This window comes from Artibeus jamaicensis, unplaced genomic scaffold, assembly GCF_021234435.1.
Source record: "Artibeus jamaicensis isolate MK-2021 breed Jamaican fruit bat unplaced genomic scaffold, CSHL_Jam_final scaffold_1964, whole genome shotgun sequence".
Lineage (NCBI taxonomy): Eukaryota > Metazoa > Chordata > Mammalia > Chiroptera > Phyllostomidae > Artibeus > Artibeus jamaicensis.
The window spans coordinates 33,787,283-33,809,126 of NW_026522030.1; the positions used below are offsets into that span (position 1 = coordinate 33,787,283).

Consider the following 21,844-nt stretch of genomic DNA (forward strand, 5'->3'; position numbering starts at 1 on the left):
ATTAATTTATTTTTGCCGAGAGCTCCTAAATGATTACTATCTTGCCTGGAGACTAGTTCATACAGCTAGGAGAGAAGAAAATGTAAAACTCACCAGTGGCGTCAGCTTTAGATTTGATCTCGTTCTCACACATTTTGACGTTGCAATTAGAAGTCTAACTGAAAAATATTGCGCTTTTCGCTAGAGGTCTGACAACTGCCCCTATGTTACCCCACAACTAGCATCTCAACAGACTGCATTAATGAGATTAAATGAAAGAGGAGTTAGAGGCATCAACTGTTCCATTTCATTAAGTGAGGGTGAAGGGCTGCCCGGGCAAGGAAGGCAGAGGGGGAACACTGGTTTTGCTTTTTGATACTACTTATTCACGAATGAATTGCTAACCCACAATCAGCAGTTTAAAAACATCATTTTTCCCTCTCGAATTGTATAGACACAGAAAATTTCTGCACTTCTATTCTCCTTTATTTTACCCCATTGGAATAGGCACCTGCCATGTAACAGAGTCATCTCTGTGATTATTAATATATAACATGTATTTCAAGATTAGTTTGGTCCATTTATTTTGGGCCCTGTATTGAGGCCCAGGGATGAGGTATTGTATACAAGTATTACTATGTTATCTCCTCCCAAATGTTGGATCCAAGTTGTCTATGCACATGAACATTTTATAGTCAAAGAAAATATGCACACCTTACAGCTGCAGTGGCAATGAAGCCTGGCGACAAGTTTGGGGACTTTATATTAGGTGGGTCACCTGACTCCAGTCCTGAGGTCTGAAGGGACTGCATTCTCCCAGCTTGCCTCAATGCTCACACTTATAAAATAGGAATGATGAAGACACACAGACCGAAATTTCTGATCCTGAGCCCTTGTCACTAGCAAGGCTAAATATGTGAATATGTAAAAATTGCTTTGACTTCCATAGAAAAGTACATGACCTCTATGCAAGAGCAAAAAACTCATGAGTGTCAGCTTTATCAAGCTTTTGCTTAGAGTTACTGAATTGTTTCAAGGATGAATCTCAAACCTTTATCTTCACCCCTCACCTCTCCTCCACCTTGGACAGCTCTCATTTTTCTCTTCACTAATCCCTTGTCACAAATGGTTTCTTGATCTCCTTCCCTTCTGTTCCTCTGCTCTCTTAAGCATCATTACTTTTTCCTGGCTCACACTGTAGTAGAACCACTTTTCAATAGGAACAAAGGCAAGTGGTGAATAGGTGGTTGGAGGAGGCTGGATAAACCTGTCAGATATAACTGTCAGCCTGGCAGAGCCGAGCCCAATTGGATGTCCACTGAAATAATCTGGAGGGTTTAAAAATAGTGATACCCAGAGATTTCTTTCTGACTCCCATTAATTTGCTTGGTGTGTGGTCAAGTTATCTTGAGTTTTTAATCATTTCCAAAGTGATTCTAATGGGCAACCAGGACTGAAGATCCTTGGAATGTTTCTCAGAATCACCAGAAACATGTGTTAAATATAGATTCCTGTCCCCACCCCCCCAACTACTGAGTGAGAATCTTCTGAGCTGGGGCCTGGAAAGCTACATAATTAGCACACAGGTGTTTGCTGTGACAGACAAATTTGAGGAAAACTTGAGTTAAGAAACTTTGACTTTGAATTAGAACATCTGGTTTTGAGTTCTTGGGTAAGTTGCTTAATATCTTCTGTGCCTCAGGTTACATATCACTGAGATCATATCACCCACCCACTGGAGTTGAGTGAGGAATAACGTGACAGTCCTTAGCACAGAGCCTGCTACATATTGGAAATTCAGTAAATTTACTGGAAAACGAATCTGCCTACCTTTACTTATCTCTGACACATGCATTTTGGCTGTTGACTCTGGTTATCCTTTGTTTATTCAGTCAATACAATTAATTAACAGATTAATAATTAACTCTATTTGTAATAGCCACTGGAAAATAAATATTATGGAGCTCACAGTCCACGTGTATTAAAAACCTATAAATTTAATCCCATTTAGATTCTTCTACTATAATTGTCAGTTTTCTGTATAATACTAGAAATAATATTTTTAGAAGAACTTTTTTTGATAATGAGAAATAGGAAAGTCATTTAAAAGCTCTTTTTTTGTCAGAAAGTAAATTGCAGGGTACTAGATGTTTAATGTATTATAATTAAATTAGGAGACAGGATTGTTCTGTGTGAACTATTTAAAAGGTATGAAATACTCACTTGTGTGGCATGAAATTTAGAGTCACCATTCATAGGGTGCTGGAAACCAAATCTCAGGATCAGAAAGTTTTATCACCTCATGCCTCCCAAGCCTTGAAAAATATCCAGCTCCTGCTCTGGCCAAAGGAAGTGCATACCAACAACATCACGACAGACTCACTGGCATCTGGATGCCCAGAGCATGCTCGCTCCCCTAGAAACAAAGGGCAGGGTTGGAGATAGGAGACCACACATGGGTGGGGGGCCCAGTCCATGAAAGGGGCACATAGTCAGGAAAGAAGGAAAAAATGGTTAGGATTTCTCTAGAGTTATAATTTTATCATATCACTTTAATTCTCCAAAATGTTTCAGCCTTCCATGCTTTACAAGATAAACCTAATCTCCTCCTTAGTCCGACTGGGGCAGCTTCATTTTCAGGTACTCAACCTGTGTCCAGGGCCAAAGGCATCCATCTCCCTTCAAATTCTGCCCTTAATTCTCCACTTCTATCTCCTCTGTGGCCCTAGTGAAGCCCTCACTCTACTTTGCTTCAAGCACCTACATCTGATCTATTTTTGAAAACCCACTCATCTCCTACCATCTCTGCAAAGTGTCTCCTGACCCTCCATCCACAGTGATTACCTTGGTCTCCTATGTCCCCATCACTTATTTGGTCCTGGTGTTCTTCATTAATCCTCTTTATATGCTTATCTTCCACCTTGGCTGTAAGCTCCTTAGAGATAAAAGCCCTCACTTTGTGTATGTCTCAGTGTCCAGCACAGAAAGTCAATGAAATGTAGGGAGTCAATCAGTGGGTGAGAGTAGACCTGCTGACTGACTGCCTCACTGAGGACCACAGACAAGACTCACCACCTACTCCCACCAATTCCTTAATAGCTCACCTTAATAGCCTTCCTTAACTGTGTTTCACTCTAATAGCTCATCTTTGGGGGCACAGAGGCTTATTTGCTTGCTGCTGCTTAGTGGAGATGAGAGAGGGTTAAGAGGAAAAAGATCTTGCCTCTTTTGACTCTTTATATAATCATAATTGGTTCTTAGAAACAAGGAAGTTTGAACAAAAAACTTCTCTTGATTTCCTGTTTTCCCTTCATCAGCTACCTTTCCTCTCATCCCCTGCCTCTGGAATTTAATTGTCACTTCGGACAACTATTCATGTGTTTAGGTCCTTCCTCTGTCCAGTTGGTAGACTTATTTTTCTCTAGTTAGGAGTATAACCATGAGGCAAGAGTGAGTTGTTTTTTCCCCCAGATGGCTCTCTCTTGATCCCATTCTATTGTAGGTAGGGGCTGTGATACACTTGTCATACCAACATGAAACTTAGACTGTCCCTGGTATAACAAGACATTAGGCTAGTGGGACAAAAATTTCTTTAAAAAATTTGCTAAGATTCCAGGCTAAGAGATGAAGCTCCTTACAAAAAGAGGTGTCATGAAATGAAGATAATTTTATGGGAGAGTGTCCCTGCTTAGCACTGTGGTTCTCAAAGTGTAGTTCCCCTGAAAACCTTGATTTGCATCATCACCTGGGAACTTACTAGGAATGGGAATTCCTGGGTCCCACCCAAGGCCTCCTGAATCAGAAACTCCTTGTGTGTGTGTGTGGGGGGGAGGGGTATTCAGCAGTCTATGGTTCTGCTGCACATTCGTGTTTCGGAGCCACTGGTTTACAGCATGAGTTTTCCAGTCAGGAGGAGCTAGAGTGAATGTGTAGTTCTCACACACTGGTTGTATGGTCTGGACAAATGATTCCATCTTCTGATGCTTCAGTTTTATCGTATGTAAAATGGCCATAATAATATCACCTGGTAGAAGTGTTGAAGAATTTAAAGCAAGATTTTAAAGTATCTCATTCCCAATTTAGTGAGAATGTGAGTAATTTTGTTAGAATGACTGATTTAGTAAGAATGTTTGGAAGACCAGGAATTTTTATTTTACAAAAAAACACCAAAATAATTTGAAGTACAGAATAATATACTGTTGTTATATATAAAAATTGATATTGCCATGAAAAAAAGGTGTGTGATTAAATGCAGATAAGAATTAATCATCAGTAATGCCAAATGTCATATGAATTATTTCCATGGTTTTGCCCCAATTTAATGGTAGAAAAATACAGAGAAATGCCAATATATAGGTACTAGAAAAGGATTTCCTAACCTTCCCATTAATGACGTTTGGGGCTAGATAACTGTTTTTTTTTTTTTCCTGGGGAGCTGTTCTGTACATTGTGAATATCCTTGGCCTCTGTCCACCAGAAGCCCTGTCCCCACCCATCCCTCAGCTGTGAAAACCAGAAAGGTTTCTGAATATTACCAAATGTGTCCTGGGGGGACAAAATAGCCCCCAGTTGACAACTCCAGTTTTCTGGAGTTTCAGTGCCTGGACACAACAAATTCAGGCATTACTATTGAACAGCGGTATGATTAGAGTAAGGCATTTAACCCCTCTGTTCCTCAGTTTCTGCTCCTGTGAAATGGGGGTAACAATCATACCCATTTCATAAAGTTCTGTTATGTCCTTTGAAAAATAAAAGAAAAATGCAAGTAAAGTACTGAGATCAGTATCTGGAGCATGGTAAATGTTATGGACTGAATGTTTATATCCCTCTAAATTCATATGTTGAGATCTTAACTCCCAATGTGATGGTATTAAGAGATGGGCCTTTGGGAGGCGATTAGGTCATAAGAGTGGAGCACATGAATAGAATCAGTGCCCTCGTACAAGAATCCCAGAGAGTTCTCTGGATCTCTTTTCACCAAGTGACCATATAAAGAGAAATCGGCAGTCTGCAATCTTTAGGAGGGCTCCTACCAGAGCCTGACCATGCTGGTATCCTTATCTGGACTTCCAGCCTTCAGAACTGTGAGAAATAAATTTCCGTTGTTTATAAGCCATCCAGTCTATGGCACTTTGTTATAGCAGCCTTAACAGATTGAGTACCTATTCAGCAAAGTTGGCTATCCTTTACAGATGATAGATAGATAAACAGGCAGACAGATAGGTAGTCTTATGTTGATTCCATACCCCCAGGAAAACCTTTCTTTTAAAGTCTTTACAAAGTTCTGTATCCATTCATCAGCTTCTTTGCTGAGTAATGAATCCAAATGACTAAATACTCATATGCATCTTAGGGTCTACAGCTGGTGTAGGAAAAGATCAGGGGAGTGTCAGAATCAGAACAGGGTTCTGCTTCCACCCTTTTCGAGCTATGCACTTTCAGGAAGTGACAACCTCTCAGAACCACTGTTTCCTCCTTTGTAAAGTAGGGGAAATAATAACTAATTTTAATGCATTTATTATAAAAATTATATTAGATAATATATGTGGAAGCTTATAAGCCAATATCCTGGTATACAGAAGACACTCAATGAAGATTTAATTCCTTTCAAGTCAGAGGCAATGAGAGCATAGCAGGAAACAAAGTTGGGTGTGGACCCCATCTGCATGGATGTGGACTTTGAATGGCATAACTTCCTTTAAATTGACAAGAGTGAAAAGAGTTTCTCTGGTCACAGCATTTTATCCATCAAAACTGCATTAGAAAGATTTGGTTTCTAATGGGTACTTAGTAAAGTTAAATATATTAATATTGTTAAAACTGTACATTCTCTAGAAGGCTAAAGATGGGTTAATCAGTGGCTGGTTTTGGAAATGCATTATTTATGTTATTGCTACACAGCAAAATTGTAAACATTTTTGGTTTCTATCCATTAGTTGTGACAACTAAAAATGTTTTCAAATATTGCCAAATATACCCCGGAGGACACTTATCTTGTACAATTCATTTAAGAAACTTTAGCAGCTTAATTTTGATGCAGTGTAGTGATTATTGCCTTAATCAATAGCTAACTTATTCTGGTGACTGAGCTTGCAAATACTTGAACTTTGGTTCAAACTATGTTATAAAAATCAGGTACATTTCCAAGCATTTTTCCAACAGTGCTTGTACTTATTTCCCACTCAAGGAAAAGTTATATAGACAATAGAATGGAAAACAAAGAGACTGGTAATGTTCTTATTAGTTGACATTAGCAGTACAACCCAAAATTCAAGTGGCAGAAATCTTGAGCTGTGGTTGCTCATTTACTGAGACATTCTTAAAGCTTCCTTCTAACATAGGTTTTAAACTTTAAGAAAATTGACAGGAATAAATTCCCAGTATCATGTAAAATGGATTCATTCCATTATACAAATTATGAGGTTGATAAAATATGTAAGGTAGATTTGGGGAAACAAGTAATTTTTATTTACATTAATAGGTGCTAAATATATTTTTAAAAACTTTAGTTTTTAGAGCAATTTTACAACAAAATTGAAAGAGGTTTTCCACATAAGTGCTACTCACACACATGCACAGTCTCCCCCATTATCATCATCACTCTCCCAATGGCGCATTTTAAACAAGGGTGAACCTGTGCTGACACATCATAAGCGCCCCAAGTCCATAGTTTACATTAGTGTTCACTCTTGGTGGTGTACATTGCATGGGTTTGGATGAATGTATAATGACATGTATCAATCATTACAATATCACACAGTATATTTTCACTGCTCTAAAAATTCTCCGTGCTCTATTTATCTTCCCTCTCACAGGTCTCCCAGCAATCACTGATTTTTTATTGTCTCTATTATTTGGCCTTTCATGTTTTTGATATTAAGCAAACATGAACTCAATAGTGTTTAGTTATGCAGCAATACAAGCTATTTAAGAGTTAAGATGTGAACATTAAGAAATGACTGAAACACAATCACCTGTTGAGTTTGACATTTGTTCATTCAGCAAATACATGTTTGTAGAGTGCATACAATATCTTAGTAACTGAGTTAAATATTTTCCCTTAAGGTCCTTTATGAGCTTGTATGTAATAAGACCACTATTATCTGTATGTAAGCCTACTGTGCAGGAAGACAAGAGATTTCCCTAGCTCTCATTTAGCACTTTCCAAGACAACCAATTTTATTGCATTCTTTTGCTATTCACTCAATTTTGATTTCCTCTGGCCCACATGTCTGTAGTATGCCCGCCATCCTTGCTGAAGCAAAAATACTTTGCCTCTGTTGTCCCATTGATCTTATCAGTATAATAAACACTATCAAAAAGTGCTTGGGATTAGTTTGTCATTACTTAATTCCTGTTGTGCTGAAAATGACTGCTGGAAAAGCAGTGATACTGCTTTACCTCCCTAGTCCTGTGGCTCTGGTCCCCAATTTGTTCCAAGGTCTTGTTATTGTCTAAAGTGCATATATGTGTATGTATATATACCTGTGCATATATGTATACCTCTGTATACATATATATACACACACACACACATATATATATATATATAATATAAATGTGTATCTATAGACAATTCATCTTTGCTTTAGAATGTGGGATATTTCAGTTATTTCTAACCTTCTGGAATCTTTTCATTTCACCAGGAATCTCAAAGATTACATCAAGGAAGAAAGAATCTGCAATCCCCAATGTATCTATCATTTATCTGGAGGCTTCTGCTTACTCAAAGTGGCAAGCTTCATCCTCGTAACCTTCTATTTGGTGGTGAACATCAACTCTGCATTATTGACTCTTGTACTTCCTTTCATTCTGAAAGTCATTCTTCTGGGTGGAAGGGACACTACTCTTAAAAATATGCAAAGAGATTAATACCATAAAAATGTTGGCCAAGTTGCCTTGACTTGGAAGTCGGCCTCAGATAAAGTCCTTCATAAGCCTGTATAATAAGACCACTATTGTCTGGTGCCATGGGAGAGAGCAGTAATTTTGCGTGTGTACCATCACAGGATGCGGAGTATGCAACATCACAGGATGAGCCTTGATTGTTTTAATCTAGGACACATGACGACAAGCTGCTGTACCTGTCAGCCTATGGGATGACACAGTGTCACATGAACTTCATCCATGCTAGCTCAGAACTGACCAGCAAAACCATTTCTACTTCTAAGAGTCTGGTCTTCTTCCTTTGTGGTAATCAAATAAAAAGAAGGATTTTTCCTTTTATAAGCACCAGTGATTTTTTAAAAACCCTGGATCTCTAGACTCTGTCATTTATTGCCATTGATTAAATTCTATTTTTTTCTTTCTGTAAAGAAAGAAGGTACCAACAACACATCCTGTTTTATGTGAGAACCAGGCAATTCTGTCAGAAACAATTTAAGGTACAGTCATTAGTACTAAACAAACTCAATAAGAGTTGAGTTGCTCATTTTGTATCTTCTAAGGAACATATTCACCAAGAGATACCCAGATACAGTAAATTTACTTAAAAGTGTAGAAAGCCCAAGAATGGTAGCGTTATCTCCCTGTGCAAATTTGCATTAGTGGAAAGAAATCTGTCCCCAAAGTATCCTGTAACGTAGAACTGGGCACAATGTTTTTCCCCCTCACTCATCCTGGAACATCTTATGGCATCTTACAGCCAACGAAGCCTGCGAATATTTTAATGAACAGAATGGAAAACAAATGAAAAATACCACATAAACAAATCACATGCCGCTAACCTAAAAGTAAATTTAGCATCCGTGAGAAACAAAATCTTTCATTTATAGCTCAAAAGTGGAAAGAGGCGTTTAGTTTAATCTAAAGTTAAAAGCAGAAAATCCTGAGATGTGATCCAAGGCAAACATACCAAGCCATTTACTGTTTTCATTTGCAGAATCCTACGGGGCCCACAGAATTAAACAGTAATAACAGCATGGATTGAGAATTCTGGTAAAAGCTTTAATGTATTACCTTATTTATTTCTCACAACTTTGGGAGGTAGGTGTTTGTACTCTCAAGTAACTAGTGGAGAAACTGAGGCACAACAGGGCTAAGGAATGGGACCTAAAGTGGTCGTCTCAGTGTGTGGACCACAGAGGAGCACCCTGGAGTCACCATCTGCTCCACTTACTGGTCAGAAATGCAGATTCTCTGGCCCACCTCGGACCTACTGAGCTGTGGTCCAGAGACACTGGGAGTGAACATTACAGCCGTCTGTGTTTTAAGAAGCCCTCCAGCTGATTCTAATGACTGCTAAACTTTGAGAACAATGGCCTTGATAGTGTTCATTTCGGCATTCAAGCCCATAATCTAAATTAGATACAAGATATTATAGATCTGTTCACAAAAGTGAGAGATTTTTAGGAGTAATTCAAAAAACATACACTTCTTACTGAATATTAAGTTTTGTCTTTTTGAAGAAGTCCTGTGTTTCCAGCCCCTGTGGTTTCGTCAGGGACAGATGACCCCTCAAACAAGGACAAAATGCATATTACGCAGACATTCCCCCTGTAGTTCCAAGGAGCAGACACACACTGGGTTGCGTCCTTGCACTTTGGTCATTGCTGCGGTGGGCAGCCGGCCCTGCTGTGGAGCACAGAGCATCCCACGGTGGCTGGGTTTCACCATCCACAGCATGTTCCCTCTGGGAGTCACTTACCAACCAAGAGTGTCATCAATTTTTGGTTCTAAAGTTGATCTGCAATCCTCTTAATCCTCACAAGATATGACTACCTGTCATAAATATGTGTCTGAATAAGAAAATAGTTATTACTTATTTTCTTTTTTGACCCTTTGAACATGACCTTGGCTGGGTTGGCATTTACATCATTACTATTTGTGCTTCTTATCACTAGTACCTTTGTTATATTCATGCAGACTGTTACTTTAGGACTGAATGAAAGATTTAAAGTTTGGTTTCCCTGAAGAAAGAAAGGAGGAACAAAGAGAAGTACATGTTTACGATGCTCTCTCTCCCTTTGCTTCCTAGGATTAAAGGGTTACTGTATAAAACTTGCAGGCTTACCCTATTTTGTCAGAACGAAGGGTAAAATGCTGAATGTAGATACAATTTAGTGAATGTAGTAGCATCGGCCCTTCTATTTTATTTATATTTTGTTTTTATTTTAAATATTTTATTTATTTATTTTTAGAGAGAGGGGAAGGGGAGGAGAAAGAGTGGGAAAGAAACATCAATGTGTGGTTGCCTCTCATGTGTCCCCTGTTGGGGACCTGGCCTGCAACCCAGGCATGTGCCCCAACTGGGAATCGAACTGGTGATCCTTTGCTTCACAGGCCCGTGCTCAATCCACTGAGCCACACCAGCCAGGCTGTCATTTTGTTTTTTCTTCTTAAAACTTGTTAGGCATTCAGGTTGCTGTTTTAAGCACTGTTAAATGGTGAACTCAGGTATGTTCAGACCTCTTAGAAAACATTATTAAAATACAGCTGTGTTGGGGTTGACAAAGCCTGGGGAGTTTTCAGTAATAAATGCCATATCAGAGATTTAAAAGACTAGTTTTCCTACCCAATTTAGACAATTTTTTCCCACTTGGGCTGAGATAAAATCATCAGGTAGAAATAATTGTTATTCAATACCACCACAGTTACTAACCAGTAATAATTGGATGATCTGGAGGAATAAACACTGAATTGTTGTCTTATTATTGAAAATTAAAAACTGTATCCCATCAGCTAAAAACCTTTCCAGACAAGGTGCACATCGATGCCGCAGGAAGATTTCAATAAGTAAAGGACGACATGTGTCTTCCACTCTGACAGAAACACTCCTGGAGTGAATAACCTGACTCGGCCATGCCCTCGCAACTCATAGGTCCCGGAAGAGTTAAAGCTCGGGATCTAAAAATTATCTTCTGTTTGCTAAAGGCAGTTGATGGGTGCCATGTTGGAGAAGCAGCAGCCTTAGGTATGTTTCAGAAAAGTGCTTATTCTGATTTTCTGAAGAGAGATGAAATCACCTCACTGAGGAGTTTATATTGCTTAGGGTATGAAAAAGACACAATTGTTAGGACACCTTAAAACAGGAAATTATTAAAATAATATTTACTGAAGAAAATAAATCCCCATGAAAATTAAGGCAGAGCTAAACAACATTGGATGCATCTGCCTTGTTCGATATTTTAGATCATTAGTTCAGAAAATAACAATGGGGAGTTCTTCTTAAAAGGGATCTTATCCCATGTAAATTATGGCAATACGAGAAAAGCAAAATAATGTTGTGTGCTCAAGCTCCCATTGTGTGTTCTGTTTTGTTAACATGGAATGGAATAAACTCTTTGCAGTGGACTGAACGTTTGTGTCCCGCCAGAATGTGTATGTTAAATTCCTAACCTCCAACGTGCTAGTATCAGGAGGTGGGGCTTTTAGGAGGTAATTAGGTCATGAGGGTGGAACCCTTGTGAATGGGATTAGTGTCCTTATAAGGACAGGCCAGAGAGCTAGATCCGAGTCTCTAGGCCATGTAAGGACACAGTAAGAAACCTGTAGCTTACAACACAGAAGACTAACCTCTCTAGAACCTGACCATGCTGGCGCCTTGATCTTGGTCTGAATTCTTCACAGAATAATGAATTAGGGACATCTGTAAACTATTTAGTAACATGCTAATTTTAATTTCAGAAATCAATATTTTATTCACCTGCAATGTAGGAAGTGAATTGCTGGTGGATCTGTCCTTAGTGCTATGGGAAAAGGAAATGCTGTAGAATTGTTATTGTCCTAGGATAAGAACTGAAGAACAAGGGTGGCCTGGAGGAATTCACGGCCCTCCGAGTGAACTAAGGGTCCCAGTTTGAGAAACACCGGTTTGTGGCATAGGCTTTGGATCTGTGCTTGCGTTCAAATCCCCTCAAGACATGCATCCTTAGTCAAGACGATCAGCCTCTCTCCATCTCAGTTCCTCCAGCTATCAAACAAGTGTGATGATCCTTATCTTATAGGGTTGTCCGAGGAGTGAAATGCAGTCCTGAGTGAAGTAACAGGGCCATTCTTGGTACGTAGAAAGTTGTCAGCACACGGTGGTCATTATTCAGCAAGAAAACTGCCCACCCCATAGCTGAGTGTGCTGCCGCTACGTCAGAGAAGAGCCAGGTGTTCGGGGTACCTGCGTGGTCCTCATTGCTGGAGGCTGAGAATCTTCCCGGTGACCCACCACCGGGGACACATATATTTTGAGGTTGAGTATCTGAAACAATGATGAACTCCATTATCGTATATCAAGAAAGCTGTCTCCCTTCTCATGCATATGTCTACCTCCCTGGGCACCTCATCTCACAAGCTGGTTCTTACTCCCTATAATTCCATGACAGGGAAAATTAAACATATGGATTGATTCAGCCATAAATTCTCATCAAATACACACTGACTACCTGGACCAGTGCTTTTTTATGCTCATTGGTTATCCAGCCAGCACTTGCCTATTACTGTGAGAGAGCATTATAAATATTATTATTCTTACACAAATTACAGCAGTGATAACAGTTCTCATCAATAATAATAAATTTTAGATTTTAATTGTTCAAGTACAGTTTTCTGCCTCTCTATGGCACATTTTTATGTACATTTCCATGCACATTCAAAAGTCAAAAATATTGAGCAGTTACAGAGAAAACCAATTTAGAGAATAAAGCATTTATTAATAAAACAGAAGGAAAAGTATTAAATAACCAGATATGGGGGAAGGAATGGCCAACTAAACAAACACTGGAGCTCCACAGAAAAAACAGAAGGTTTCAAAATGATTCTAAGATTTTTAATTTTCTCTCCCCACTCTGTGTGTAGGACTCAGTCTGGACAACATGGCTCAGGGACACCACAGTCTGTCAGTAAGTTCAGCCACCAGGGTTGGGGCACCACTTGTCCTGTTGTGCATTCTGCCGTTGTCCATGCACTAGGACCAAATGCCACAGCGAACCTTTCTCACGTACGACTCCACGAGTTCTTTTCTCACCCTCAGAACTTCCACCTGTTGCTGTTCTTATTTAATATATTATGCAGTGCTACAAGGTATTGTGCATGTATTTCAAAAATATTCTTTGAAACAACACCGCAGAATTTATTCAGTTAAGTATCGCTTGGAAGAATTGAGTGCTTATGTATCAGATCCAGAAATTCAATAAATACTTTATGTAATAAATGTTCTATTTTAGGACTTTAATCTGAGGAGAAAGCACCATGTGTCGGCCATGATGCCGAGTGGAGGACATTTTATTCTGCCCAGGGAGACTGGGTAACAGTTGCTCTTCAGGGCTAGCGAAGTCTCCTCTGAGCCCGGGCTCTTCAACCAGTGTGCCATGTCACACTGGCGTGCAGTGAGAATATTTAAAAGATGCAGTACCTGCCTATTTATTCAGGGACACTGATCTCTTCTCATTGTCATAAAAGAATGAGGACAATAGCTGTCCAGCATGAATAAATCAAAATTATATAGATGTTTTTGGTCAGATTGGCAAAAAAATTACTTTTTGGTTGGCCACAGGATTTTGGTTCTTAGTTTTTATATGTGCCACGAGATGAACAAGGTTGAAAATGACTGCTCTAAGTAGGACCAGGTTGGGACTTAGAGGCACCGTGGTGATAGAGCTGGACTCCTGGTCTCAGCATGATGGAGAGCAGGAATAGTTGGTGCTGGGGTGGACAGCATACCTTGCTGCTGACCATGAGCTAAGCTAAGTCCAAGGTCTACCCTTGCTTGTAAGGTAAGAATGTGTTTTTTTCTTCTCACTGTAGCTTGTGGCAACACTTGGGAGGTTACTTGGCTTGTTCTGCACATTTATACTATAAGTATAGTCTCCTAATAACTATAGTCTAGGCTTAGAAGGAGGAAAACACACTCCCATTCATTGACCAAATGATAAGAGCTTATTGGGAGTTTGGAGGGAAAGTGCCTACATGGCTAGAACTCCTTATTTCTTTTGCTCTTAATCAAACATTTTCTATAGACAAGTGGGCTAATAGGATTTCTGGCACTGTCATATGCGTCCTTCTTTATAATGACTACTTTGGAAATCTCATAGAAAGCTTTATAGTAAGAAATGAGATACTTAGAGCTGAGAAGTAATGTGTTTTAAAGCCACAAATTTAATATGAGTATCCTCAAGAAAAAATATCTCATTCACATATGAGTATGTTAGAACTTGTATATGCATGAAAGATCTCTCACATGATAAAAAACTGATCATACTGTTTGTCTCTGGGGAGATGATAGAAATGAGAGGGAAACATTTAATTGAATGCCTTTTGAACTAATAATTATTATATGTATTATTCAAATGTTCCCTGAAAAAAATTAAATGGAAATTTAAAATATAAATGAGTGAGGAGGTAAAAGAGGGTAGAGGTAAGAAAAATGGTGATGGAAGGAGACTTGACTTGGGGTGGTGAACACACAATACAACATACAGATGATGTGTTATAGAATCATACACCTTAAACCTATATAATTTTATTAGCCTTTGTCACCTCAGCAACCCCAATTTAAAAGTAAAAAAGATAAAAATAAAAACAAAAGTTTAAAAAATATTCTCAGGGAAACATTATTTTCAGTAGATATATAATACTTCCTCATGTAGTTTGCCTTAATTTATTCAATTTCATCATAAGGGGATATATAGTTGTTTCTAAGACTCTTTTCCTTATTATAAAATGCACATTTCTATGTACTTTTCTTAGACTGATTCTTATAAAAGGAAGAGGTAAGAAAAATGATATAATTATTTTAAAAGTTTTTAAAAATATTAAGCATATAGTGAGCATGCCTGTCCATATTCTTTCTGACACTATTATTATTTTTAAAAAATAGTAAGTGATAATGTAATAGGTGGAAAAAAGTCTCGATATATTGATGTTATAATGTGATAACATATTTACCCCAGATTGACTTCTCCCTGCCACTTACCATAAGTTTTTTACTTCTTATGTTTTGTATCTGTGGGATGAAAATTACTAAAAGCATTGGAAAATTATAATTTTAAAGGAATATCTACTCATCCCTATGTAGAAATAGTCTTTAGGTTTCCCATGATTTGGGTAAAATTTGCACTATTTTAGTTCTGCACTAGATGGATGACAGAGTTATGGTCCATGCAGAAATATTGTATTGATAAAATAGGACTTGTACTTCAATAAGAGATTTCAAATTATTAATGTTTCTAGCTCTGAAATTCATCTTTGAAATCTTTTTCTATCTTTTTAAAATTAAAGTATAGTTGACATACACTATTATATTAGTTTCAGGTGTACAGCATAGTGATTCGACATTACATACCTTATGAAGTCACTGGAATCATTTGCTGTCTTAATATCTGAGTCTATCTCAGTGAGAAAAACTATACCACAGCCAGCTCATGACCCTCAGCTCAGGCTGCACCAAATGACAGGTTTGGGACTGACCAGCTGTAGCTCAGAGGATGATATGAAATCATGACTATGACTGAAAGGCTACATGGACCATTAATGATCCAAGGAACACCCAGTGCCCTCAGAAGGAACTTTCTGAAGGTATCTACACCATTCTGGCAAGATGGCCAAAGCATCTCGGAGGTTTATCCTAATTCACTTTGCATATGACCTTCATCTATAGATAAATAGAAGCTTGCTTCCATAATTAGGCTAAGAACACCACTGAAAGTCTGAGAATATCTAATTTCTGTTCTGCCATGTGTCTCAATGTTCCTACCTTCCTATTTCTTCCTCTTTCAGGTCTCTGGAAACTACCCTTCTTTCTGTATCTATAAATTTGACCACCCCAGTACCTTTATAAGTGGAATCATACACCATTTTTCCTTTTGTGAGTGGCTTATTTCCCTTGGCATAATGTCTCCATTTATAGCATGTGTCCGAATTTCTTTCCTTTTCAAGGCTGAATAGAATTCCATTATGTATATATCACACATTGCTTATCCATTCTTCCAGAGATGGACTCTTGGGTTACTTCCATATTTTGGTTATTGTGGATAATGCTGCTATGAACATGGGTAACTGTTTTAACTTTTAAAAATTTCATTTGTATGCAGCAAAAATTTCATATATATGTGTGGTACAAATACACACACATACACATAATATATAATATATAATATATAATATATAATATATAATATATAATATATAATATATAATATATAATATATAATATATAATATATAATATATAATATATAATATATAATATATTATAATATATATATTTACCTTGGATGGCATTGAATAAATAGTTGGCATCTCAATTCATGGCATTTGCATGTCTGATAAAAGGATGTTTGGAGTCAGAGATCACTGTGTTACTATACATAATGAAACCAAACCTATTCTCATTTAGTTATGTGGGGATATGTCTAAGAAAGGCAGCCCAGTTCGAAGAGTGTGTTACTGGCAGGTGGGCCTGATGTATAGTCCTCTGTGGCTTAAGGAGATTCATCTTTTTCTCTAAACAGCTGGTGGACACTAGGTTGCCATGGCCTTCAAAGGGAAATATTTGGCAGGTTTGCCCAATGTTTGGACAAAAAGCAGAGAAAAAAGAGAAATGATCTCCTAGCAGTTTGTCTTGTAGGAATCAGGACTATGATAGCCATCCAGGACCCACCACTCCCCCTTCCAACCTGGGACCCCGACTGACTGATGGGCGATTGGCAGGCCAGAAGAGTGAAGTTAAGTTCTAGATCAGCATGATCCAAGATTAATAAACACCACATACACAGTTTACAGTTTTCTAGTAGCCACATTGAAAAAAGTAAAAGAAACAGGTGGACATAATTGCAACAAAATGTTTTATTTCACCTAATATATACCAAATATTCACATTTCACCAACTAATGAACATAAAGATTATTAATGAAATATTTTATCCCTTTTGTCATATTAATTCCTTAAAATCTGATGTATACTTTACACTTATATCTCAAGTTGGATGTTAAATTTTCAATGGTTCAAGTGATGCATAGTCCTGCCAAAACTGTATAGCTGTGATGGATGGAAAAATATTTCCCACTGCTCCAATAGTTAAATTATAATTAATTAAAATTAAATAGTATTAAGAATTCAGTTCTTTGGGTGTGTGTTTCTAGTGCCACAAGTGGCCAGTGGCTACTGTACTGGACAATACAGCTCTAGATAAAAGTCCTACTCAGTTACAGAATCAAGGCTTGGTCTTTGCAGCCCTGCACTTGTGCTGGTCTCGCTCCTGCTTCCGGCAGAGCAGTGGTTCCTAGAGTGTGGTCCCTTGAAAGGAAGCATCTGCATACCCTGGGAGCTTGTTAGAAACACAAATTTAAGAGATTTCTCTTACATCTGAGTCAGAAGCTCTGGGGGCAGGGCTCAGCAATCTGTTTAAACAGTCCTCCATGTGATTCTGATGCATGCTCAACTCTGAAAACTACCGCTATAGGTCTAAAGGCTTTTCCTTAGAGTGGGGGATGCCAAGGGAACAAGAGCTCCTAATTCTGCTGTGCTGTCCAATAGAAATGTCTTTGGCAATGGAACCATTCTATGCACGCACTGTCCAATATGGTAGCTACTAGCCACACGACTATTGACGACTTGTGTAAATAAGGAACTAAGTTCTAAATTCAATTGAATTTTAATTACCTTAAATTTAAATGTAGATAGCTGACGTGACTAGTGGTTATCCAATGAGCCTCTTTTAAAGGCAGACATGAGGCTCAGTAACGTGCAGGGACTGTGGATGCAAACCTGGAGTGAGTTTATGGGTAACTCAGACATGGAACCTGATAGGTGACAGCCCCGCCTTCTCCAGCAATACACTCTCAGAACAGAGATGGAGGCGGGCTCACGAACTGGTCTGGTTCCCAGCCCAGGATTATGGTAATCAAAACAACCTGTCATCTGCTGCCTGATGAAGACCCAGGGACTTACTTTTCCAGGTCAGAAGAGGAACCATGAATTCTGACAAGGAGGTCATGACACACAATAATCATATTTTGTAATTAACAATTGCATAAGCTGTTCTCTTCCTTTGGTCCTCAAGTTATCACAACTGACAGTCTATTAAATTTTTTAATGGTACAGTCTATCTGGCCATACTTATGGTGACCTTTTTTAAAAAAAATTTGTTCTTTTTTCTAAAAAGTGCTTTCTGGAGATGACATATGTCTTTATCTTTGTCCTGGAGTTTTTCTTCTGCCACAGTCCTTGAGCAATTTTTTGCAATTCCAAAGTATAGACATTTTCCATAATAACACAGAAAAAAAGAAAATGACTGCATTTCAAGGCATGAGGTAGAAAAACCCTCAGGGCCCCAACACTTACTACTTAAAATGAGGGTGGATAAGAAAAGTGACTTGCATTTTTTTGTTTGGGTCGTCATATCTTACTTGAACCCATTCGAACCCCACGTTTCTCTGGACACAAGTCACGTTTGATTAGGTGATTGAATGGGGCTCTGTGGAGCTGAGAGGTGGTTTCTGATGAAATTACCTGGCAGAACAGAGGGATAGCACAGCTCGGGGAAGCCACTGGGCCCATCACAACACACTTTGTGAGTTCGGTGTGCCCAGAGTGTAAGCCTGACCTTAAACCAACTCTAGCTTCCAAACCCGATCCTGTCAGCTTACTTTTCCCATAGAGTGGAGACTTAGTTTACACTTAGTTGTAAATGCTAGAACTTATGTGATGGCTATGTCATTTTTATCTGTAAGCGAACCAAAACACAATGAATTACGCACAGAAGGTATCACATAAACTGGCAAACTGGCAAAAAATTGTCTTTGACAAAAGGAAAGTGATACCAAGCTGCTGTTTTCAATATATCTACCTGAAACCTTCCCGAACAATGGTCTCTCTCTACCTCATCCATCTAATGCCTTAATTGGCAGACAGTAAAGTCTGATGGGAAAATAATGGTCTCTTAAATACCTGAGAATGAAAAGCAAATTAAGTTAGCGCAGTGTAAAAGACAAGTAATTACATAATGTCAATCCCATTTTATGCTGCTTAGTCTTAAATAACATAACAAAGAAGGGCATGTTTAGGAGAGAAAAAATAAAACTACCTGTTTAGATGACTTATACCCTGTTTACTTTGCTGAACAATAAATGGGCTTCCAGAGGGTTTCTCGAATGAGAGGCTGCCTGTATGCAGTCTTCTCCTTCTCTGTTGGTCCTAATTTGTGCCAAGCCATGACAAGGTGGCTGTCATTCTGAGCCAAGAAATGTCTTTTGATTCTTACATGTAGTTCTGAATAGGAAAATGACTGCATATGGAACAGAAGAAGAGCATCACAGAGACCCTTCTGCTGGTAGGAGTGTGACCCAGCTGGTGGAGGGTCCCCAGTCTTTGGCTGTACCCAAGACTGGCTTTGTGGTTTCAGCCTGGTTTTATCCTTAGTTTTGGGGTTTTATCATCTACCAAAAAAGGGACCTTTTCAGGCACTGGGTAGAATAAACAATGGCAATGTTGGGGAAGGAAGCACCGTGTGATAGAAAGGAGAAGGGTGACATTTGGGAGATCAATGAACCAACGCCCCTCACTCCCCTAGCCCTCCCTGCCTTCTTCCCCCCCTCCCTCTCCTTGGCTCACTCTCTCTTCCCTCTCTCCCTCCCTCCCTCCCTCCCCCCTTCCCCCATCCTTTCTTCTTCCTTGTTTCCAAATGGAAATATTGGTATTTTACATGTTTACATATATGTAAATATATGTGTGTTCTATGCAAAAGCTACACAGGATGCAGAGATATACAGAAAAAATAAAGAACAAATAATTTTATTTTTCAGAGAAAAATTACTGTTAAGCAGTTAGAGTATATGTTTTAGATGAACCTTTTCTTGGTGTAATCCTAACTCTCTCTCTCTAGTACCTATGTGTGATGGTATTTTCTGAAATAGATATTGTATTGAGTATACTATATCAACATGCATATTATGTGTGCATGTTATATATAGATTGTATATATAATTTTCAGGGTACTTTTTACTCAGATATCCCTATTTTTGAATGTTCTTTAAGGAGCAGGCAAGTAAGGGTCCTCGTCCTTTTGTTTGGAGCTCTTGGAGGCTTTAACTGAAATAACACTCAAGAATGTGGACACAGGGGGTTGGAATATGGGAGGGGAGTGCTGGCGGCTCAGTCCTCAGATGTGCCATAGACAAATGCTATGGAATAGTCATAAATGTTCATAAATGTGCAGCTGGTGCAGAAGCCTCATTCATGCTAAAGGTATATAACATACATTGGAATATTTCTGTGGAGGACTTGGAAGCCAGACAACCAAGTTTGCTGGGCATGTATGTAAAGTAGAATAAAAAAGATAAACACAAGTAGACTTGGAATTAGGCCCATTCTGATTCTCCATGGAAGAATGATGAACTTTGGTTATAAACGTCTTTGCCTGTTCTGGTTATTTAGAGGTTCTTTTGAATTTTTACTTGAATCATTTTTATGGTGCTTGATGCATGCCATCGATACATATTTGTTTAATCGAAACGCTAAATTTCTGATGCATATCTGGGGAAATGACATTGCCCACTAGTTATGTTATAGTCAAAGGGCTATATTTAGTCACTAATAAGAAGCTGAGTGAGCCCCTGAAGGTACCATGGATAGAAAGCTTATGTGACTGTCATTCACTCAAAAAACAGTCTACAGACATAAGACAGACCTTCCGAAGGTTCAGGAACCTCCTCACAACCTTGTCGCTGACAATATCCCCTGGTTTTCTATGTTTCTTCCCTCCTAAACTGTGGCTTTTGGAACATCTTTGAGAGGCTTCCAGTGACTCCTGTCATTCACTGGGTTTTGAGACTGTTACTGACTATGACCATCCAACCCAGGTCTGGCTTCTCAGATTAAGTATAGGTAGTATCTGCTTTCTCCACCGAGTCCTCTACTTTCACATTTTCTCCAGCCCATAGTCACCTAATCTTTAAAAAAAGTATTCAGATAATGTGTGGTAAGAGAAACATTTTCTCAACATCCTTGGGTAGGTCCTATTCTCTAACTCTACAAATTCTACAGCAATATCATAGGGATACTCCAAAGAACCTGGGGGTTAGATAGAGGTGGCCAGCAGTGTGAGAAGCCACCTAGGGCAGTGCTTCCTAAACTTTAATGTACATGAAAATCACTTTTAAAAATGCAGATTGTGGTGCAGTAGGTCTGCAATGGGGCTTGAGAGTCTGCATTTCGAATAATTTCCTCTACTCCAGGTACTACACATTCTCTAGCAATGAATGCACCATGTCTTGTCGTCTTGAAGTTTTGTATTTTCACTGTTTATTTTCCAGGCATGTGTGAATGCTGAAGCAGGAAACTGAGGGTTCCAAGGAAAGTGAGTAGGAATATCTACGGTCAGTTTCTGAACCATCAAAATCTAGGCCACTGTAGATAGTAATTCACTTTATATTTTGCAAAGCCTGACTGGAAACAAAATAAAATGATGCACTATTGAAGCCAAAAATCAACTCTCATCTGGTCACACCTCACACACACACACATACACACACACACCCTCTTAGTAACATTCTAAGCAATAGAAATGATGCGAGATGACATATATGGTTAACTAGAGGAGTTCGTATCTCTTTTACTTGTTATGCATTAATAAATGAAATGTACTTTATCTGCTGGAATCCTAGTGATGTAAACAATTTAATGTGAATGCATTTGGCCTCCAGCTGCCAGTGAATTTACGTAAATCCAGCTTTGAGAAGAACATGTTTTATATGAAAAACAATTCCAAATTTCATGAAAGCAGCTATTTATTATTTCAACCATGTCACTCTAGAGGCAATAAAATGAGTAATTAGACTAGTCACCAGGACTTTGTGATCTGTGTCCACTTACAAACAGCTATTCACCTTAAATTCGAGTGTTTATAGCTTTGTTTTACTTATGTTATTTGCTATAAATCT

General features: G+C 38.6%; 1 protein-coding gene across 2 annotated transcripts in view; it reads right to left on the bottom strand.

The window, feature by feature from the left end:
- The window catches only part of RORB (RAR related orphan receptor B), a 195,679-nt gene that overhangs the window by 79,216 nt on the left and 94,619 nt on the right, over positions 1-21,844 (bottom strand). Inside the window, exon 1 of one of the 2 annotated variants that reach the window (XM_037140343.2) lies at positions 94-211. The exons of the other annotated variant lie outside the window; for it this stretch is intronic. Coding sequence (XP_036996238.2) covers positions 94-133 — 40 coding nt within the window. The 5' untranslated portion in view covers positions 134-211. Of the gene's footprint in view, positions 1-93; positions 212-21,844 lie in introns of those variants that run through there. 2 annotated transcript variants of the gene reach the window in all.